General features: G+C 34.5%; 4 protein-coding genes across 4 annotated transcripts; 2 read left to right on the top strand and 2 right to left on the bottom strand.

Annotated features, from left to right (window-relative positions):
* Positions 1–1,890: 1,890 nt before the first annotated feature.
* LOC135951145 (uncharacterized) lies at positions 1,891–3,952 on the bottom strand. Its single transcript, XM_065500730.1, has 2 exons — positions 2,208–3,952; positions 1,891–2,142 (listed from the first exon to the last, which is right to left on the bottom strand). The coding sequence occupies exons 1-2, from the start codon at positions 3,870–3,872 to the stop codon at positions 2,032–2,034; spliced, it is 1,776 nt and encodes a 591-aa protein (XP_065356802.1). The 5' UTR covers positions 3,873–3,952; the 3' UTR covers positions 1,891–2,031.
* Positions 3,953–5,548: 1,596 nt separating this feature from the next.
* FucTB (alpha-(1,3)-fucosyltransferase 10) lies at positions 5,549–7,351 on the bottom strand. The gene is made up of 4 exons (XM_065501698.1): positions 6,952–7,351; positions 6,490–6,890; positions 6,148–6,334; positions 5,549–6,079 (listed from the first exon to the last, which is right to left on the bottom strand). Exons 1-4 carry the CDS (start codon positions 7,189–7,191, stop codon positions 5,594–5,596), a joined length of 1,314 nt encoding a protein of 437 aa, XP_065357770.1. The 5' UTR covers positions 7,192–7,351; the 3' UTR covers positions 5,549–5,593.
* A 190-nt stretch (positions 7,352–7,541) lies between these two features.
* Apf (purine phosphoribosyltransferase family protein Apf) lies at positions 7,542–9,277 on the top strand. The gene is made up of 2 exons (XM_065500543.1): positions 7,542–7,750; positions 8,956–9,277. The coding sequence occupies exons 1-2, from the start codon at positions 7,578–7,580 to the stop codon at positions 9,209–9,211; spliced, it is 429 nt and encodes a 142-aa protein (XP_065356615.1). The 5' UTR covers positions 7,542–7,577; the 3' UTR covers positions 9,212–9,277.
* A 316-nt stretch (positions 9,278–9,593) lies between these two features.
* On the top strand, positions 9,594–20,867 carry pigeon (protein). The gene is made up of 8 exons (XM_065500899.1): positions 9,594–9,760; positions 9,831–10,271; positions 10,738–11,039; positions 11,098–12,360; positions 12,422–12,654; positions 12,722–12,936; positions 12,997–13,218; positions 20,326–20,867. The coding sequence occupies exons 1-8, from the start codon at positions 9,697–9,699 to the stop codon at positions 20,460–20,462; spliced, it is 2,877 nt and encodes a 958-aa protein (XP_065356971.1). The 5' UTR covers positions 9,594–9,696; the 3' UTR covers positions 20,463–20,867.
* Positions 20,868–21,569: the final 702 nt, after the last annotated feature.

Genomic DNA, 21,569 nt, shown 5'->3' with positions numbered 1-21,569 from the left:
TATTTTGATTAAGGTTGGCTATGTTAGCACTATATAACCACCCACCCTGTTCTGTAAATCGAGTGATTTAAAAAAGTTCGAATTTCAAAAACGAATAATTGTCACATTAATGTTGTGCAAATCGCACCATTTTACTGTGATACCAAATTCAAATCTAGCTGGACATTATTTCGTGGCTTTTTTGATATGATTTGCGTTCAAATATTTTGTTTAAGCTCTGTATTATGTATTTAGAGTAGAGTCCAGATATAAGAAACTTCAAATTTATAAATATATTTTTACTAATAAAATCTGAACACATAATACCAAAATGAAAGATTTATCAAAAACTGTATATTACAGCGACACTTCTAGTAGTTTCAAGAATTATCTAACGAAAAAACTGAATGTTCTATTTCCACAATGATCACCTAAAGCTATTAAAACTTCTTCACAGTTAATGTTATAAGCAATGTTAATAACAGCGTGTTAACAACTTTGTTTATAAGTAGAAGTAAGTTTCTGTTTTCGTATCTGCTTTTCTAAGACAACGAAATGTTTGTTGTAACTTTATGCAATCAGAAATATACATATGGGGGATTTCATGTCAAGTATACCATCCATAGTATCCCAAATAGTTTTGATAGCTATTTCTACAATCATTGGAAAAAAAATTACAAAAAAATCTAAGTTTTCTCAAAAGAAAGCTTAGATATTTTCCTTGAAGACCTATTTGGTCGTTTAGTGGGGTGCGAGTTGGATACCACAAATCGACCCATAAACAGTATAAGGAAGTCTTGAGCATTGAAAGGAAACCTGGATCAGGAAGGAAAAAGTTCTAACAGATATTGGTAAGGCAAAAGAAGTCGAACAAAAACAGCTCGTAAAGTTAAATGCTCCAATTCTTTTGTGCGCAGAACCAAAACTAATGCTGGGTTGAAGTCTTATAAAGTTCAAAAAGTTCCATATCGCAATTCGATAAAAAACTTAGGAGCAAAAGAACGAGCGAAAAAATTGAGGTAAAATTTTATAAAAACATACACCTGGTGGGTTACTCCATAATTCGATTAGAAACGAAATCGTTTCGAATTACAATGTATTTAGCACAGAATTTCGAACATTTTCGTTGTGTGATGGATGTTGAAACTTATCTACTGGCAGACTTTTGTAATGTTGGTCCATATATATCCGTTTTTTTATATTTTAATTCAATATTAAATTAAAAATTATAATAAAATTCCAATTTGTAACCGCTTGTTTTCTGATTTTGTCTAAGTAAAGGGAACTCTTACGGCAGATACATACAAAACCTGCGAATCGGGATATCTTTACATGAAACGTAACTGCACAAAATTTCAGTGCAATTACACACTATATTCTAAATTATATTAAAATTTGAATATCTTTACTTAAATCAAACAATTTCTTTAACAAAGTACGATTGGTAAACTCAAATATAACGTTTGGAATTTGTGTTATTAAACCACGTATTCTTAAATTAATGATCAGAGTTCGGTAGAACACATTTTTTAGAATTACCTTTTAATTCTGAGTACGATTTCCTTGTACTCAGAATTAAAAGGTAATGGAAAAATATTTTTTTTTTTCAAATAGGACTGAAATTCGTAATTACATACTTTGAGAAAAATATTTAAAATTTATTAGCCAATAGACATTTTTGATGCCAAGATTTTTATTTTCAATCTGTGGTAAGGAAAATAATACTTTATTCAAAACATACACAAATTCTTACTATTTTAACTAAATGAAATGTTAATCAGCGGTCCGGAATAAAAGATAACAAAACCCCATACAACGCAGGATACAAAAGCTAGTGATACATATTTGTATAGTCTTGATTAAAACCTCATCAATGTCAATCCATTTTATATTTCAAAAACTAAAATTAAATTTATTATTGTAAATCCATAACAAAGCGGTTAATATAAACTCATTATATTAAGTTTATTTTACCAGGTACTTAATATACACAAATTAATATACACAATAATAACAAATTTAGAAATACTAATGTCTCTACAACTAAATTATTTAAGCCTTAATACTACTTTCGGCTGGTTCTTTGATATGTTCGCCTTGCTCTGCACTATCTGTTATTGCCTCCTTTAAAGTTTGAGGATCAAGCATATTAGTTGAAGATAACTGAAAGAAAATTATAAACAGATTTAATATAGAATTAACTGGAATTATATGCAGCACAAACTTACCACTTTAACTTTATGACCCAAGGACTCTAAAAGACGCAGTTTTAATCTTAGAATTGCAACAGGCTCTTGAGAGAAATGTAAAGATTGTGATGGAGTTATAAACTCTACAAATAATTGACTATCGGGGGGAGAAGACAACTTGACATGAATGCCAGGTATATTAATACCATTGATGGGACATGTGAGATTAGCAGATGATACATATTCTTCCTTTAATAGCTGGCCTATAATCTCTTGATAAGGTATGCTTTGATTTTTTAGAAGATTAGAGGGAAATTTAGCTTTTACATTAAACGCTTCAAAGCCTTTGATCACAGATGCACACCACGCAGGTTCTTCAATTTGTGCTGCCGACAATAGCACGGTAATACGGCTGTCTACTTTAGGTTGATGACGTTTATTAGTTGATTCAGATTTAAGTTGCACAGCAGCCTGTAAAAGTTCTTTGGTCTTGTAGCCCAATGTCCACAGAGACAAACAAGAGTCTACCAGATGATCGGAGAAATAATTAAATTCATTGGCATTTAGTTTTTCTATAAGGCTATTTTCTATAGTGCGGAATTGTATAGAAGATAAACTACAATTCAACTGGGCGCATGACCATAAAAATGTTGCAATATCTTTGCCCCTTATTGTTGGGGTATAACTTCTATTGCTATGGCGGGAAAGTGTCAATTGCTCAGTAATTGTATCTACTAGAGGTTGGGTGCAGTTTTTACTGTCCCATAGATTTTCAGCCAGATACGCAAATAAGTGTACCTGACCTCTGGCTTGCAGTTGTCGTAGTTTTCCTGCATCCTGGCAGATATTAGTAATATATTCACACACTATGGGGGAACGTAGACGTTGTAAACGCATAGATTTAATGAAATTAATCAAGAGAGCATCATTTCCATTTGAGGTGTGCGAAATGTCCAGTACTTCTTTTAATAAACGCTGATTGAAATCTTCATTTTTTATGATGTTAGATGTTTTATAGGCAGCATTACTCACCAAGGCCATATCTATGGTACTAAAATCCTTCATATATTTACTTAGATTTTCATCCAAGAGAGAATTTAATAACTTATTAACATTGAATCTTGTTTGTTTTTTACTTAAACCCATGTAAAAACATAACTGAACAAACTGTTCCTTAGATTTGTTGGCATCCTTATTGAACTCTTCGTGTAAACGTTGCATGGCTCGTCCATAGAAATCTAAGCGAGTCATCCAATTTGGTATGAGAAACAAAAATGCATACAACGTTCTCAATATAGTATCTGCATTCATGTCCTCAACATTATCTGAAGCATGTCTATCAAGCTCATTTAGTACGATGGCAAATTTAGCGGGTTCAGCATTGGAACGATAAGTGGAAGCATAAATTATAACGGCTGCTAGTTGTTCCTTGGGCGTTTTTTCTAATTCTTTATGAAAATATCTCACATCACTTATGGGAAAATAATCAGAATATTTCACATCGCTGGGCACTTGCTCACAAACCTTTTGACGCTCTTGGGCTACATGTTTGGCAAAACGTGTCAGCAATGTACCGGCTTCATCCGAGGTCTCATACAGAATATCTTTCACACTAAACGATGCGTAATTCTGCAGAGCTAAGATTCTGTACGTTTGCTTTAATGGCTGACATCTCCACAAAGTTTTTGCACAAATATTTAACATGTTATTTTTAATTTATGAATTTTCGTTTTATGTAATTTCTCGTAATTTTCCTTAAAATCGATGGGAGAAATGTGTGCGTATTAGCAAGACCAAAACAAAAAACTAACGGTGACATGTGCCTGATCAGCTGGCTGTCAAACGCGGTCTAGGCTGCCAGATTTCGGAATTTTGCTAAGATATCAGACATGGCAATTTATAAAGACTAGGATCATAGAGAATAGACATAGAGCGGAAACTCTGCTGTCAAAGACCTAACTCAGTTGTCAGAAACCTAAGTGGTGAGAATGTATTAGTAGAAAAAAATATGTGAAAACAAAAACAACACTCGTATGTGTGATTATTTTGTTTCTCTATGACGAGGATCGCCTGGTGGTCAAAATTCGACCACTATTAACAAAATTATAGTTACTTTGAGTATACACAAAATATTTTTCACGTTTGTGTACAAATACACGTGTATTTAGATGTGAATAAATATGCTGTTGTTGTTTTTCAAGCAAATTTAAAACGCTTTTTAACACTTTTATGGAAAGAATTTTTTAAAAAAAAATTATATTGTGCACATCTAGAGAAAATAATCTTTTAAACCATATATGTTTCATCAATATTGGTGGACAATAACATAATTAAAAGTGTACCACAAAAAAACGAGTGGCCTATTTATATATAAGATATCGCTCATTTCGAGAAAAACGACTTTGAATGTTTTATGACATTTTACTATTTCTTAAATAAATTTTCAACAAATCATGCGATTTCTGAAATAAACCCTGATTTAAAATATTAATATCTTTCTTATCTGTATTTAACCCAATTTTTTACTTGTCAAATAAACGAGAATATATAAAAAACACTCTCATACAAAAAATAATTGACTTTTTTTAAAACTGATAAATCTATATGAAAGAAACGATCCATATTTTATATTACTCAGTTCAAAACACCCGGATTTTGAGTTATGACTACTAGGTTTCTGACAACTGAGTTAGGTCTTTGACAGGAGAGTTTCCGCTCTATGTCTATTCTCTATGATCTTAGCCATCTCATAATTATTATGAGACATACAGCCCAATTATGAATAAAAAATTTGTTCCCCGGGAGTTTTTTACCATTGAATTTGAATAGGAAAAATGAGAAAAGTGAAAAAACTCCCGGGGAATTTTTATTTATAATTGGGCTGATAATGTGTTTCATTTAACCGGAAAGTCTACAAAGGTGAAAACTTTAACATTTCAAAATGGACCCAACTTTTCGAACTTTCGACTTATTTAAATGATTGAAGTCTTCTTGTGTTATATATTTTAATCTAATCGAATTTTTTTCGACCAAAAAGTCTAATGTTTGAACAATGGTCTTATAGAACCCTAAAAAATTCAGCCCAGATGACAAATAACAAGTAATTTAAATGAATTTAATCGATAAATGTGATCAAATGTATGAAAAAGTATGAAAATAAAACTTTAAACAAAACACAAAAACGGAAGCAAAAACTTCATCACAACAGTTTTCGGTTTCAAACCTTTCGTTTTGTAAATCGATTTCCATCACATACTTGATTACGCTAAAAACTTTTGTACATTGTTAGCCAGATTTAGTAAAAAACCACGAAAAATCCAAAAGAAATCGAAATAATTTTTCATTATAGTTTTGAAACCCTTTTATCCATTAAAACAACATTTAATTTAATCATACATAAATACTACATACATTTATATATATTTCTAACATTTACCCAATGTTACTTCCTTTGTCAATAAGTCCATAAATTCGTCTTTGGTATAATTTTTGTTACGTTTAAGTAGTTTATTCAATAGTGCTGCTTTGCATTTTCCTATTGACATTACCGAATGCCAATCATCATAATTTGATGCCTTATTAGTCATGGGTGGATAAACGGGTTTGTGAGGACATTGATAATGATGCTCATTGGCCATGAGTTTTTGACTTGTGCCATGTTCATGTAAATGAGAACAAATGGCACATTCAAAACTTTGAAATTGATTGTCACTATACATGGCAGATTTACGACGAGCTAGTTCATTTAAAAGTCGTTTATTGGTGATAGGTTGCAAGATATTGTATTTATGATTTAAATACGAATTATAAGCTCTATCATTTAAGTCCAATTCCTTCAAAAATGTTGCTAATGCTTCGGGACTGCTAAAGTTAGAGATGTCGATAAATGATTTTTTATTTGGGGACCAATCCTGGAACATGAAATTAAATTTTTATAAAATACGTATATTTAAATCGAAAGATTTTATTAAGTACTTACTACAATGCTTGGAGAACCGAAGTAAATAGGTATGGAGCCAGCAATGAGGGGACGCCAAAATTTTTCTGTAATATAATCATCGCACACGCCATTTTCATATGCAATGATAAACTTATAACGAGCCATAAATTTCAAAAGTTGGGGAGCATACAAATGGTTAAGATAATCATGTTGTATTTTTTGTAAACTAAAAGAAAAATATAATATTGAAACTATTAATCTGTATTACAACAATTATTGTTTGATTTAAATAAAATGATAACCTAAAAAAATTTTCCAAATCCAGATATTTTAATTTAACTTTAAATAACTTTTTTATACCAAAATTGAATTCTTATTTACCTTTCTGGCAATTCTTTATTATTTAAACATGCTCCAAACGAATCCACACTTATAAAGTTCATCAACTCTTTAACATAATCATCACGTCCGGACATGGTGTCACAATCCGATTGCATAAATAACACAAGTGCTTGGTCCTTATGTCTAGATTTCTCTCCAATAGGAACAGTGTAGGCGGGTGTGGTTAAATTATCGGGATTTGGCAAATAATAAGTGGTCAGTGGTAAATTACTATGACGACTAAAGGTGGAGGTAATATTGAAGTGTTGCAACCAATCATTGTATGGCATAAAAGCAACATTTCGAGGAGATTCTTCGTGCATTAGACCCCACAAATGATGAGGTTGACGTGGTAAGGGAAAGTCATCAATCTTTACATCAGATCCGTAGAATAGAAAGCCCTTAAACAGAAAATATTAACACTTTCAAAAAATAAACACCAGTTGTTGCCCATTCACTTACCTTAGCATTATCTATTTCATCTCTGCGTGCAGTAAATTTACAAAAGTACTTTTCACACATACGGGTCTCCGTATAGCCGCTCATTAGCGGTGTCCACCATATTATCAAGGGAATGGCATTTGATCTTCTGAATTCACGTTGTCGTTTCTTTTCATCATGATCTTGTAACAGTTGTCGCAGTATTAAGACAAACAAGACCAGCAGTATAATTAAAATTAATAACTTTTTCCATTTCAGCATTTTTGTACACAAGTTTCTAAGTAGGCTTAAACACTAAACTACATTATGTGAGAGTTTCGGAATTATGCTGAGATCCGTTTGAAAATTACTCATACATTAGAATTATTTGTGTTATTTTTAATACAATAGGCAAGAATTCTTATCACAATGTTGCTATATTTTTTTAGATTTATTTATTTATCTATCATTTCTTTGTTTTGATTAGCAAATTCGTGTTTTTTCAGACAGTTGTTTTTTTTCATTCCTTAAAAGTGTCATCTCTAATATTTACAATTCACAATAGCTTAACAGCTGGTTTTTGTTATTGTTTTAATATTATTTTTGCCAGCTGTTGCTTGTAATTGGATTAGAAAATATTATTAGATTTATTTGTTTAAAATTCTGAAATGGTTAAAAGAGCTGCAGGATTTGTAATATTTCGTCGTTTGCGCGATGAAATAGAATACCTGCTTTTAAAAGCATCCTATGGTAGTTTTCATTGGAGTTCCCCAAAAGGCCATGTTGATCCTGGCGAAGATGATTATACTACTGCTGCTCGTGAAACCAGAGAAGAAGCCGGGTAAGTGCATGCATTTTTTTAAACTAAATTTAATGATAATCATGACACAACAATTATAGTATCATGGTGATAATAATACATTTCAGTGTTATTTATGTTACTTTGGTAATAAATTTAGTCACAATTTAAGATTGTAATTAGTCGCCAGTAATATTCGCACAATTAATTTTGTTCAAAAGAATTAATTATGGAATTTGTGTTTTCATACATACATATCGCTAACTTTAATGCAAACGGACGTAACTACATAAAAATTCAGGATCGAGTTTTTGAATGATTGTGGGGAACAAATCAAGATCCGCGTAACAGTTTATATTTTCATAATTTTTTTTTTTTTAATATTCACATTTTCTGTATTGCCGGCCTTCGGCCGGGTGAAGGGTCTTTCAACTCTGGGGTGTATCGTTAAAATCACTTTTTCTGTATATCAACATTTTCTGAAGTACTGTCATATAAAATAAAAAAAGAATTTTTGGTTCACAATATTAATAAACTGTATCATATTATATATCATATTAAAGGTATTGTGAAGCACTATTCAATGATAACCATTACGATCAGTTTGTTTTCCAAATATATGAGAAATGTACTATTATATGTATTGACTTTAAATTCATATAACTCTTAAACTAAGAGAGAGCAGACAAAAATATTAATGTTTTTGTGCTTCTAATTATGAGAGCTATCAACACCAAAAAATTATAAAAATGCAAGCTGTTTCGCTGATCTTGATTTATACCTGATTGTGGTTCTTTTTATCAAACTTAATGCTCACGCAAATTTTTAAACCCCAGCGATCAAAAATGAGATTAATAATGAAACTCAAAGGAAAAAAATTTCCAAGAATACATTATTATTATTGATTTTATAACGTTTTTTTACTTCTCCTGTATAAAAAAAATAAAAGTGTAATTATTAATTATCAATGGTGAAAATTTAAAAAGAAATCTCATCTCAAAATCATTTAAAATTTTGAAAAATCTATTTATCAAAAGCTATTTTTGGGTATACGAATTTTTAAGATAGCAATACCTTTTTGCTATCATTAATCTAAATAGATTATTTCAAAGAAAAATTACTATTTGTTTTCACCTAACAATAAATTTCAGTAAATTTATACAATAAAATTTAAGGTTGAGAAAAAAGCACGATGTTAATTTGTTACAATACTTTAATAATTTAAATATTTTTTATTTTTTTACCAGATATACCGAAGATGATTTGACCATATATAAAGATAATCCTATTACGTTAAATTACGAAGTCAAAGGCAAACCTAAAGTTGTAATATATTGGCTGGCTGAATTGAAAAATCCCGCTAAAGAACCGGTACTATCCGAGGAACATACTGAACTAAAGTGGTTGACCAAAGATGCAGCTAAGGAAATTGTAGGCTTTAAAGATAACCAGGAAATGATAGATAGATTCCATGAATTTATTTTAAATAAAACTGGGAAATAGATATTTTATTTCTATATTGTATTTTTTAAATAAATTACTGATCAGAATATGTAAAACAAATAATAACTAAGACGCCTTTCACATTACGCTATTTAGTTGCGCAAGCAAGTTTCCTGTGTTTGTTGATGTCAGAGGTAAGGTTGGGTTAAGGAGAACAAAATTATGTATGTTGTTTTGTTGTTGGGCAAGTCTCTTGCGCAACTAAATTGCCTAAGGTCAAAGGGGTCTAAATAATTGTAATTCATTTCGAAATTATTTATTTTCCATTCCCATAATCCCTTGCTGCAAAACGCAAAGTTCGGCAACCCTTGTTAACAGCTGTGCTCTTAACAAGTGTCAGAAATTCTAATACACTATTGTGAATTACAAGAGTATGTAAATTGTTGACATGATGTAGATTTATTGATTTTGTGTAAAATAAAAATTTCTGTCTACATCAAGATGATAAAATTTATGAAAAATCTTTAAAATAAATTTTATACAAAATGCTACGACAAGAAAATTTGGCAGCTAACTTTTGTGGCTTATTAGCCAGTCAGGGATATACGGGTAAGTTGAAAAAAATCATAATTTATCGAAAAACACTAATGTAAACAAAATCTTTTCCGGCTACTGGCAGATAAAGCCATCGAATGGCGTGTATTGGGCCAAGAACAAGATGGTTCCATGTTAGCCTCTTGGCAATTTGAACACTTGGAAACGAATGTGCTTAAAACATGTATCGGCCACTTTAACGCTGTTAAGAAAACTTTACGAATTCTACATCGTCTTAACGAACAAGTGGAAGTGGTGCAAGCCACTGTCAATAGCTCCTTTAGTTTACTTACGTATGTGGCCAAGAAGCCATGGTCTGAGGATAATGAAAATGAGGAGGGTAAACAAGCAGTATTACATTACTTCCCTTATATTGTGGAAATACGAAGTGATGAGAGCGTCATATCTACATTTTTGCTTAAGCAGCCATGTCGCCGTCAAGTAATGACACAATTTTTATGGCGTTCCGAAAATCGTTTTGATAAGGTGTGGCAGGATAAGCTGTTGGTGATGACACATGGACAAAGTAAGTATGATTGCTGCCGGACACACATGACAGGTAAAAGTGGAAAAATATTTGAGCTTGTTTTCAATAACCTGAAGAATAGAAAAAAATCGAAACTTCGATGCGAGTCTCACTTATCAATCGGAAGTTTTTTCCAGGAAGACTACAGCAGAGGGGTTACAACAACATCTCTAAGTTTCTTAATTTCATATCGACTAAATTGGACATGTTTAGAAAATTATAATGTGTTAAGTGTTGAAAACAATTATAAAATTATGTGTGTTAATGAATTAACGTAAATATATTTAATCAACAATTTTCAGTTAAAATCTCGAGACTCTTGATGTGTTTATATCTCTCACAAGGGTTTTGAATTCACATGGTATCCGTATATCTGAGATAGTAATTTTAAAAAATTTAGAGTCGGACTACTTGGTATACTTTGGTTAAAAACTTTGATTCAAATACAAATAATTTTTTTTTGCAGATATTTTACAATTTACTTGCACTATAAAATCCAACGATCCAACCGCATTCAATTTAGATTTTGCCCAAGAAGAAACCTGGCATTTAGACACCTCCATATTGGTGTCCGAATGTTTGGCCAAAAGTTTTACATGGGCCCAGTGGGACAGTGATAATCAAGCTCTCTACTATATACACATGAAACCAAAAGCCAAAAGTATTAGTCTATTAGATCCCGAGAATGAAAATGAAGTCACTGAGAACATCATGAGTCCCACATTGTCGGCATTCCAGTTTAATGATAAATTGCCCACAGAAACTGTGGTAAGTATTTAACAGTTACAAAGAGGATATGGATTTTACAATAAACATCATTTTACAGCTTAATATTCCCTTAAATTTACCCAAACTACCAACCGGATCTTTTAATGACGATGATCCCACCTATGAGGATGATGTTATGCCGCTACGTGTGCATGACACTTCCTTAAATTTAATTATATTGGCCGACCCGAGTGGCATGTTGTTTGTCTGTCATTATTACTTGTATCAGCCCATACAACCAAAGAATGTGGATGAAAGTGAAACCCCTTCGGCTGGTAGTTCAACTGCCGGATCATCGGCTTCTTCGGCCACTAATGCTCGTAAAGTTGATGTGCATTTTGCTTATTCGGTGACCTTGCTACATCATGGCTGTGTGGTGCATTGCGTAATGCCGGGAGTGCCCTGGGAAAAGGCTCGTCTACTTAAGCCCACCTTTGCTTTACATGGTGCTCACAATTTATTGGTTTTTCAACCGGATCTCTTTGTACATCTTCTGGATGTGGGCTTGACTCATGAACCTTGTTGTCACATTGTATGTCCGGCCCATAATCGCAATCCTTTGACCCAACTAGTGCCCTGTCGTAAATGGGGTTCATTGGCTTATGATACGGCCACCTTGGATTTAGTTTCATTGTCGGTGCCACGTTCGCATTTAATTGAAGCCTTTCGCAATGATACTTCAGTAGATAATCGTCTCAGTATTATACATCATTTTTTGGTGCATTCATCCAATGATCAATTGGATGTTTTATCGGAGCTATTAAGCATTATAATGGAACGCCCCCTGTCATTGGATACGGTGGCCCTTTTAAAAGAGTCTCTAGTTGCTGGTAGTTATGCATCGACCTTGCGGGGTTTACCCTCGGAGGCCCTAACAATGTGTAAATTTCTTCCATTAACAACCGCAGATGCCACAAAACCAATACAAGCTCGGGTGGCCGATATAAGTGTGGGTATATCACATGAGAGTTTATACAATACAAGCATGATGTTGTTATCGCCCCAGCAAAGGTTATCGCCCTACAAATCTGATATATGGACACGTTTGTGGGAGCATTTAAATGAAGCGGGTCAAAAAGAGAATACAAATTGTGCCACCCGGCGTTTTACTGTGGAACAAGTTAGTGAAAAGCTAATGTTTTCATTGGCCTGTTACCAGCCGGAAGCTCTTTCACGCTGCACCACACCTCAGACTCCTAGTAATGCAGGCAATAGTTTAAACGACTTTTCCTTGGCTAGTCGTCGTAATTGCAATGAGATAATGCCCTTTATAGAAATGGAATCATGCACTGCTACCAAGCAAGAGCATGTTATGTCGGTGGTAAGTTTAATAACTTATTAATTTCTTTACATCATTAATAAAATATATTTTTTAATACCAGACTCTGCGAGAACTAAGTGTGCATATAGTTAAAAATTCCTCCAAACCGAATACTGGTTTTCGCTGGCTAAAAGAAACATTTTTTGAGCGCTCGCAAGCTCCGGCCCATGTTCATGCAGTGGCCTCCCAATATGTCACCTCACAGTTGGATCTTTCGCGTTCTCTTTGCTCTCTAGTATGTAGAGCAGCTGGTTTGGATGCTCGCCACGAAACAGCCAGAGGCTTTCAATTGATGTATGTATATTTAAAGTAATGTATTTTTTTCGATTTAATAAGCATAACAAAAATGTTTGCATTACAGTGATCAAATGAGCAATGGCCAGCAGTATTCCCTGTTTCTTATATTGGAACGTTATTGTTTAGCTGTAGATTCTATAGCATTCCCTTTGCCTCAAGGTTTTGCTTCCTTCTTCACTTATTTGGGTTATCGTGCTCTTTCTTTTGACATGTTCTTGCAGTATGTTCAAAATCATGTTTTCGAATTACAAGTTGATGTTATGAAAACTATTATAAATGGTAAGTTTTTTAACCTGAACTGTTATTCAATTTATTTTTTTATTTTCTTAATTCCAATAGATATAGATGACTCTAAGGAGGGAATTGAAAGGAAACTTTCTCTGTTGTCTGCTCTGCCAAAACAGCGTGCTCAGCGTTTACTAAAGAATTGGCATCATCCCGAAAGTTTAATGATACGGGGACGTGAACATGCGTCCAATATATTGTCGGGCAATCCGGTGCAGCAACGTAAAGGTAGTGTGTGTAATGCAAATGCCCAAGCACGTTCAAATATTAGAAGTGGTAAGTAAATCCAAAATTGCTTATACATTTTTTCTTATAAGATACTTATTAAACATATTTGTGATAATAAATATATTGGAGATTTCACTTTTTAAAATTTCACATATTCTATTTTGAATTACTTAAGGTATTTAGGAACAGTGTAAGGAAGCACAGTGATCCTGACGGCAGCATACTTGCTTATATTTTATTGCCTTATTTATTCCACTTGGGAACATATGGCTTCTACAATCAAATTCCAACTAATTCTATCATTACAAATTAATTTAATTTCATCAAACGATTTGTTTACTTTCTTAAGTTCATTTATAATTGCGCCGACTTCCTTGGTGATTCCATGCTAATGCGGCTCTCGTAACGCTGACAATAGGCTTACGGCGAGTATTTCCTACCCATCTCTATTTTCTTCTTGTTACTTGACGAACTATTGGCTCTTCCTTTGTTAGCCTCCAGAGCTCTGTGTTTGTGATTTTATTTGGGCAAAATATTCTACATATTGTTCGTAGACAATAGTTTATTGATACTTGGAGTCTCTGTGCTATTGTGTTTGTCATCAGCAAAGTTTCGCTTCCATAAAGCAGTTTAATTTTTACGCAAGCATTGAATATGATGATCTTCGTGTCCTCTTGGGCTATATTAACATAATTCTTAAGCACTACGACCTATTGTGAATCCCTTCAATAAAACATGAAGAATATAGTGAATGATACTAGAGATAAAGAAAAAAATAAATATATATATAGCTAACAATTCCAGGAGATTCCAAAGTACAGACCACAGGGAGAATAATAAAAAATAACTGTTCTCTCGAAATCCCAACATAATCTGCATTGGCAGATAATATGCTCAACAGTCTCCGGATATTCTGCAAGTCCGAAGTGCCGTTGTCCCACCTGTTCGTGATCATGTGACCCGTGATATTCTGGTACTTGAGGTATTCAGTCTGGACGATAGGGACCTGGAGATCATACAGTAGATTCTACTCGTCCATGATCGGTTAGTCCGGAGCAAAAACTCCTCCATTACGATACTGTGGTAATAGTTCCCTTACCTATATGGATAGTTCCGACCCCTGTCTCCAAAGCTCGTCAGCAATCTCATTATATGCATGATATCCATCACAGTCGTACTTCGAAGTGATTCATCAATTTGACTAGGACACGCTTACAGTCATGTACCTAGGGCTTCCAGAGACTATAATAGTGCTGACTATCTACGTAGAAAGTCACTTTATTTCCACCACAAGATTCATGGGTTTTAAAATTGTCGTTTTGGGTTTTAAGATTCCTCATTTCTCGCTTCCCCGATTAAATGGTGTTGAACTAACACTATCGGACAGTGCGAAATACTTAGGAGTTATTCTGGATAGTAAACTATCCTGGAAACCCAATACCCTTTCAAGGACGTCAAAAGCCTTGACGGCTATGTATGTCTGTAAGAGGGCGATAGGTACGCAATGGGGTATTAGACCCCAGTTTGTCAACTGGCTATGTGATGCGGTCATTAAGCCGACACTATTTTATGGAGTTTCTGTCTGGTGGAAGGCACTAGACAGTGGCTCGACGTGTATGCTATTCGAGAGAGTGTTAAGGAGAATGGCAATCCTGATAACAGGAGCTTTAAGAACGACCGCAACAAAGTCGCTCTTTACTATATTGAACTGGATCCCTGTGGATCTTATGGCAAGAAAAATGGCATTTACTTCTGCCTTTAGGCTAAACGCGATTGGTGCGTGGAAACACGCTCCATATGGTCACGCCAGCATAATAGGTAGTATTCAGACTCTTCCGGAGAATATCGATTACTGCATTTCTAGGCCCTTCTTAGCGAGGAATTTCGATTTCTCAATTCCGTGTGGTACGGAAGCAATGAACGGGCCCTTACATGACACAATGGGTCTCTCAGTCTATACGGACGGTTCTGTGAAGGGAGATCGAGTTGGCGTAGGTGTCTATATTCGGGAACTTGATATTAGGTTATCTTTCAGACTTCCGAATGAATGTAGCATTATTCAGGCTGAATTATCGGCCATCAAAAGGGCGGCTAACTGGCTTAGTTATAACAAGATATCTGACAGGGATATTTGTATATATACTGACAGTCAGGCAGCTATAAAATCCCTGACAGGTGTATACACAACATCTAACTTAGTCCAGGAATGCCGGGCATCCTTAAACAGGATGGCGAGACATTCAATAGTCGTACTCAAGTGGGTACGGGGACACGGGGATATTACTATTACGGGCAACTGTGTTGCCGATGATCTGGCGAGAAAAGGCGCCATGTTACCTGACGGAGACATAGATTTCCTATGTGGGATTCCGTTATCCAAATGCAAGCTACAAATTAGTAACTTCTACTATGAGCTCGCTCAGGCAAGATGGGACTGTGAACCCACATGCACTATGACCAGGACGATATGGCCCCGACTAAATCGGGGACGGACAATTCATCTTCTTGGCTTTACACGCTCACAATTGAGTGGTGTAGTGGCGGTCATAACTGGACACTGCACCTTTGGTAACCACGCTAGGAGACTTGGTTTGCCGTACCACGACTTCTGCAGAAGTTGTCAAAATGAGGAGGAGGATGAAACTATTTTTCATCTTCTTTGTCATTGTCCGGCATTAGGAGATCTACGCCTAAGGTTTCTGGGGCATCGTTCCCTTGATAGTCTCTCTGAGCTCTCGAATATGAGGCTTGAGGGCATTAGTGCCTTTATAGGTAGAAGTAATTGGTTGAAAAGACCAGACACGGGGATCACTTTAGAGTGACCCAATGATCGCCGACTCATTGGCACATAAATTCTCCAAGATCTCCTTCCTCCTCCCTCTCTTTTTCTTCTTACATCTCCTCCTTAACTTCTTCAATCTTCTTCTTCTCCCTTTTCACTTATATCTGTCCCTCTTTCTTCTTCTTTCTTCTACTTTCAGGTAACACAAAAGGACCATTGATGGACCCATGTGAGCTGCTCTTTCTATCTTCCTTATTTCGTGGCTGCCTGGAAAACCTAACCTAACCTAACCTAAAATTGTCGGTATCTCCGTTTGGAAGACAATACATTCATCCGAAAGTCTGAAAGAACCTGTGCCTACATCCATTTTCAATCCGTCTGTAAATACCGCATAATCATCATGTAATCTGTCGGAGCTTTTCTACGCATCTCTGTCCGGGATCTCTACCTATCCTATATACGTTTATTCCGTGTGCCTGCGGTGTGCTTCTTGTTTCTACGGTGCTGGTAACCGAGGCGCATCTCTGAACCTTGGCTAGTCTTCCTATGACAGTCAGTTCTTAGTGGCTTCATCCATACTACAACCATAAGTTATGATTGATCATTACCACTGATGTCTATTTCAAATTGTTGTTATTGTTCCGAGAGTTCTTTCCTCGTAAAAAAGCTAAGAGTAAGACTTGGGTCATTCCGGAGTGATGATCAAATTAATTTATTAATGTTGTGAATTGTAGATCCAATTCACTACGTTTGGATGTAATTCCCAATTTTTACTTTCTTAAATTCCTGCAAAGCGTAGAAAGAGTTGAGATCTTTTTTGAATCTTTCCTGTATGTTCCTTCTCCAGTACAATTTGCTGTCTAGGAACACTCTTCAATACTTTGCTTCGGCAAATAGTGAAAGTTACACACCTCCAGATTTTAGATCCGGTGAATAATACAAGTTCCGTCTTTGGTTTAAGCCCAAATAGATATCGATAATCGCCGTTTGTATGATTCATAAATTCAGTTTGCAATGCAACACTAAATGCATAATGCACACTATGCATTGTAGTGTTGCATTGCAAACTGAATTTATGAATCATGAATAGATTTTGAAGTAGTTATACGGGAATAGAAAATTAATATTATAGTAAGAATTGTGCTAAATTTCCCAATTATTGATAAATTCACTGACATTTATTGTTGGGGATAAGCTAGTTCCTATGCGCATTTCACTGGTTGCTTAGGCCAGATCATCAGGAAACCTTTTCCCAAGAGGCTTTAGAAAAAGATATTATACAAATCAAACTATAGAGTGAATGAGAGTTACAGACACTCCAGCTTTGTTTGTAAAAATATCAAAGCTTACAGAAAACACCAACAATAAACAGTGAGTTTATATTTTCTTACATTCCCTCTACAATTGGTTTTGACAATGTTTGCAGTGTTGCTTTAACTGTAACTGCGTTTATAAAGTCAGCCTTTCCCTTTACCGTTCCTCAAAATGTATGTGGATAACATATTATTACTACCCAATTCACCAAGAACTTTCGGATACCAAGTCCCTCTAGTGCTTATCGCTCCTATTTCGATGTTATTGAAAGCTGCTTTTATATCCAAGGATTCCCTCAGTGTTATATTCCTAAGATTCCACTATACAAGTTGTTATAGATGGAATTTCATCAAACGAGTTCAAGATCAATTCAGGGGTACAGCAAGGCTCCGTCCTTTCTCCTACTCTATTTCTTATCTTTATAAACGACCTTATACGTCAAACTTCCAACCCTATCTACTCTTTTGCAAATGACAGCAACATTTGCCATTCATTTGCATTCAATTATAGACCAAGCCGTCGGAGATTGGGACAATGAGGCAAAATATGAATGATACGCTCAACAAAGATCTTGTGGCAATCTCTGAATGGGGTTGTGCGAATAGAGTCGATTTCAATGCACGCAAGACTCAATGTTGTATGTTAACTCACAAACGCACAACAGATCATGTTGCTCCATCTGTTTTTATGGGTGGTGTAAGTATTAAGGAATCAGAAGCTCTTGATGTTCTAGGCATGAGTATTCAGTGCGATATCCGCTGGACAAAACACATTTTTCGAGTGTCGAAAGAAGCATTCAAGTGCCTTGGTTTTCTAAAACGGTGTAAGAAATACTTCACTCCATCTGATCTGCTTACTATTTACAGCACTTATATCCGACCTAAAATGGAATACAACTCTCATGTGTGGGCCGGTGCTTCGAAGTCTATTTTGGAGTTACTCGACCGCGTACAGGAGAGGGCGAAGATGCTTATCGGTGACAGCAGGGTATCCAGCTCTATTGACTCACTGGAACATCGTCGCAATGTGGGTAGTGTTTCACTTTGCTACCGATACTACAATGGTATGTGCTCTGCTGAAATTAGGGAACTTATTCCCGAAACCCGTAGTTTTTTACGCAACACACGCTCTTCGGCAAGGGCACATCAATTCGTTGTCGACTGGACAGTGGATCGCACAACACATTACAGGGAAAATTCGTTCTTTAGCCGAACTGTCCTCAGTTCCTTGGTTCACAATTTCCGTTGTTACCGGACAGGATAGTTCATAACTATGTTTCAATGTCCTCGTGAGTTCATTCAACGCCTTTTCTACTTCCCTAATGAATCTAATCTAAAAAAGGATTTCTATTAAGCTTAGCTTTATCCTCCATAGTTTGGCTTTATTGAAGCGACAGCTGTGGAAGAGTTGCAAAGAACATCTTGCTGAACAAGCAACACTGGTATCCTCAATGGATTCACCCGATAGACCCATTCCTCCTGTGCCATTATATCGTCATGTATACACATTATTCTCATGTCTGAGTACATGTCCTTCCTTAAATCCCTACCCCTTCGTCGCAAGCATAACGTCTATTACAACTACTAGATATCCTACGTTCTAGTAGTTCAGCAGATGAGCTCATTCGGCTGCTGACTGCTGTGATTAATGATCTTAATGAATTTCGAGGTAGTAAATTCTAAAAGCATGCTGAATTCAAAGAACTAAGTTCTTCCTAAGTCTCGAAAGTGATTTTGAGCCTCCCAACTTCGCACCAAGAAAAATCTGAGAACAACATATCTACGCCGAAATCTTCGAAAATTGGGTACAGATGGATTGGAATATCTCTCAAAACGTCTATGTCTCTCGATTGGCCAATTAATAATTCCCTATCATTCTTTTAAGGTATTCAGGGAATTTGTAGAGGTTGATTAGATGTCGATATCAAGCGAAATCTCGAAATAAACTTAATATTGATTTCGTTCGCTCTTCAATCTCTAGATCATTGTTAACCAAACTCTCACAACAATAGACTTGCTTCGTATTTTGGTATTACGATGTGTGTACACTGGCAACACTTGTAAAATAACTCATGTTCGTTTTTTAATTTCGGTTTCACATATATAAGAAACTCACATATAGACGGTGCCCGCGGGCGTACTGCTGGAGACCAATGCTCTAGATATTAGCGCATCAGCATAACCGACTTGTTGTAATGGTAAGAGTTTATTATTAGTGTTGGAAAGATCATTGGAGACTATGATAACAAACTCCATGCAATATTTCGGTGAGTTTTCTTTTAGTTCATGAATCTGTGGCGTTGAGAGACGATACAGTCATTAGTAGATCTAGGAATCAAAACGGTGTCCTATTGTCTCTATGTGATTGCTTGCGTGCTCACAACTACTCAAGTTGATATGGTGTCAGTGTTCATTCATTACGTTTAAAATTCAATAAAAATATTCAATTCAAAGTCGTTACAGAAAAATATTTGAAAACAACAAATTGTACAGTAATAAGGAGTTCTTAAGTAGAAATAGAATGAAATCTTGAAATTTCCAATACAAATTTATTATCACACTTTTTCATTAATGCACTGTATTTATGTATTTCATCATTATTATTTTCATTTAGATATTAAACAAACACCTCCATTATTGTGTCATTTAATACTGCTTTTATTGGTATTAGCATTTTTAGTTACTTTAGGATTTGCCATAGTATCCTTTATATTCAAATACGAACACGAAATTATCTTTAGTACATAATTTATATGACCACACATGGTAAGATCAATGTGAAATGTCCCAATTACTGTGTTTAAACTTAAAGTTTGGAAGAAAATAAGATTAACATACCCAGTTCTGCAGTTTTAAACAATAATAATCACATATCGATCATTATTTTCCTCAAATTTTAAGTTTATTTTCGTCTTATAGATTAATATGTGTTTGTGATATTTTGTATATTTGAGTGTTATGTGACAATTTCGAAAGATCATTTAATGTTAAATTTTAAAAATGTTAAAGTTTATTTATGTATTATGTTTGTTTGTTTGATTATATATTTCTTTCATTTAGGAATTGCTGCTGAAAAACTCTCACCATTGGATTCATTTTTGGATCTCCTAACTGCCAAAGCTAGTCTTAATGAATTGGACTACAATTTACTTATTGAAACTACAGTGTCATCCATGGATCATTTAAATGTTAATTAAAGATTCAATGTGCCATTCCTTCAATTTTACTTATTGTGCTAAAAATAATTATTAGATTTAAACTATAAGCGTAGTATTCATTAGCATTTAAAAAATATGTAACTACTTAATGTATTTGTCGGGTATTAAATATAATTATATTACTTTTTTTTGTTTGTATTTGGAGGCTATTTAATCATGTTTTTTTATATTCGTTTTTTAATTTAAGATAAATTCCCTTATATATCCTTCTTTTGCAACTGTTTAATATTTTTCTTTGTTTACATAAATTATTTTTAAGCGAAATGTTACTTTTTGTAATATTAGTTATATTTTTTATGTGTATTTAATAAAAATTACTTTTATTTTTGAAAAGTTATTTAATTTTTTTTTAAATAAATAAAAAAATATAATCCCAGAATGAAATTATGTATTTAGATTTTATTGGACAGCAAACTGAAAAGTGTAACGTACGTGAAATGAGCAGATGGCAACCAACACCGTACTATCTAGGGTAGCACAGACATCAACCACAGAGTCGCTTTTCAAATTCATAGTTGAACATAAATTAAAAGTGGTTAAACAGGATAATGTACCCAAATTTATTGTTACTAACAGAAAAGATATCCTGGATGTTGGTACCCCCGCCAACTCGATCCCCCTTTTTAGAGCTGTTAGTATAAATGGAGGTAATGGTAATCCCGTATCTTTAGGAACTGAAGTATCTCCAGAATAAGGGCTTAAGAATGCAATAAACAATGCAGAATATGTATACTTTTGTGGGTCTGAATATTTTGGTGTGTTACAAACGGAATGACAGATATTCGACAAAAACTGTTTGGTGTGGTATGGAAGTCGCTAGATAGTGGTTCAAATGGATAAAATTGCGATAATCTGTGATCACTGATATTTCCAACTCAAAATCGATTTTTCGTATGAAAATGATCTGAAACATAAACATGGTAACTTAAACAAACAAAAATCGATTTTGTATATGAAAATTAACTTGTGGTTATATTGTAAGTCGTGATCACTTATAAAGGTTCATTATAAGTGTACATTGTGAAATACGCTGTGTGGCAAGTAGCGCCATGCTGTTGAAACCACTTGTCGTCAGTGTCTACATCA

This window comes from Calliphora vicina, chromosome 2 (genome assembly GCF_958450345.1).
Source record: "Calliphora vicina chromosome 2, idCalVici1.1, whole genome shotgun sequence".
NCBI classification, from domain to species: domain Eukaryota; kingdom Metazoa; phylum Arthropoda; class Insecta; order Diptera; family Calliphoridae; genus Calliphora; species Calliphora vicina.
This window is presented reverse-complemented; position numbering and strand designations above follow the sequence as displayed.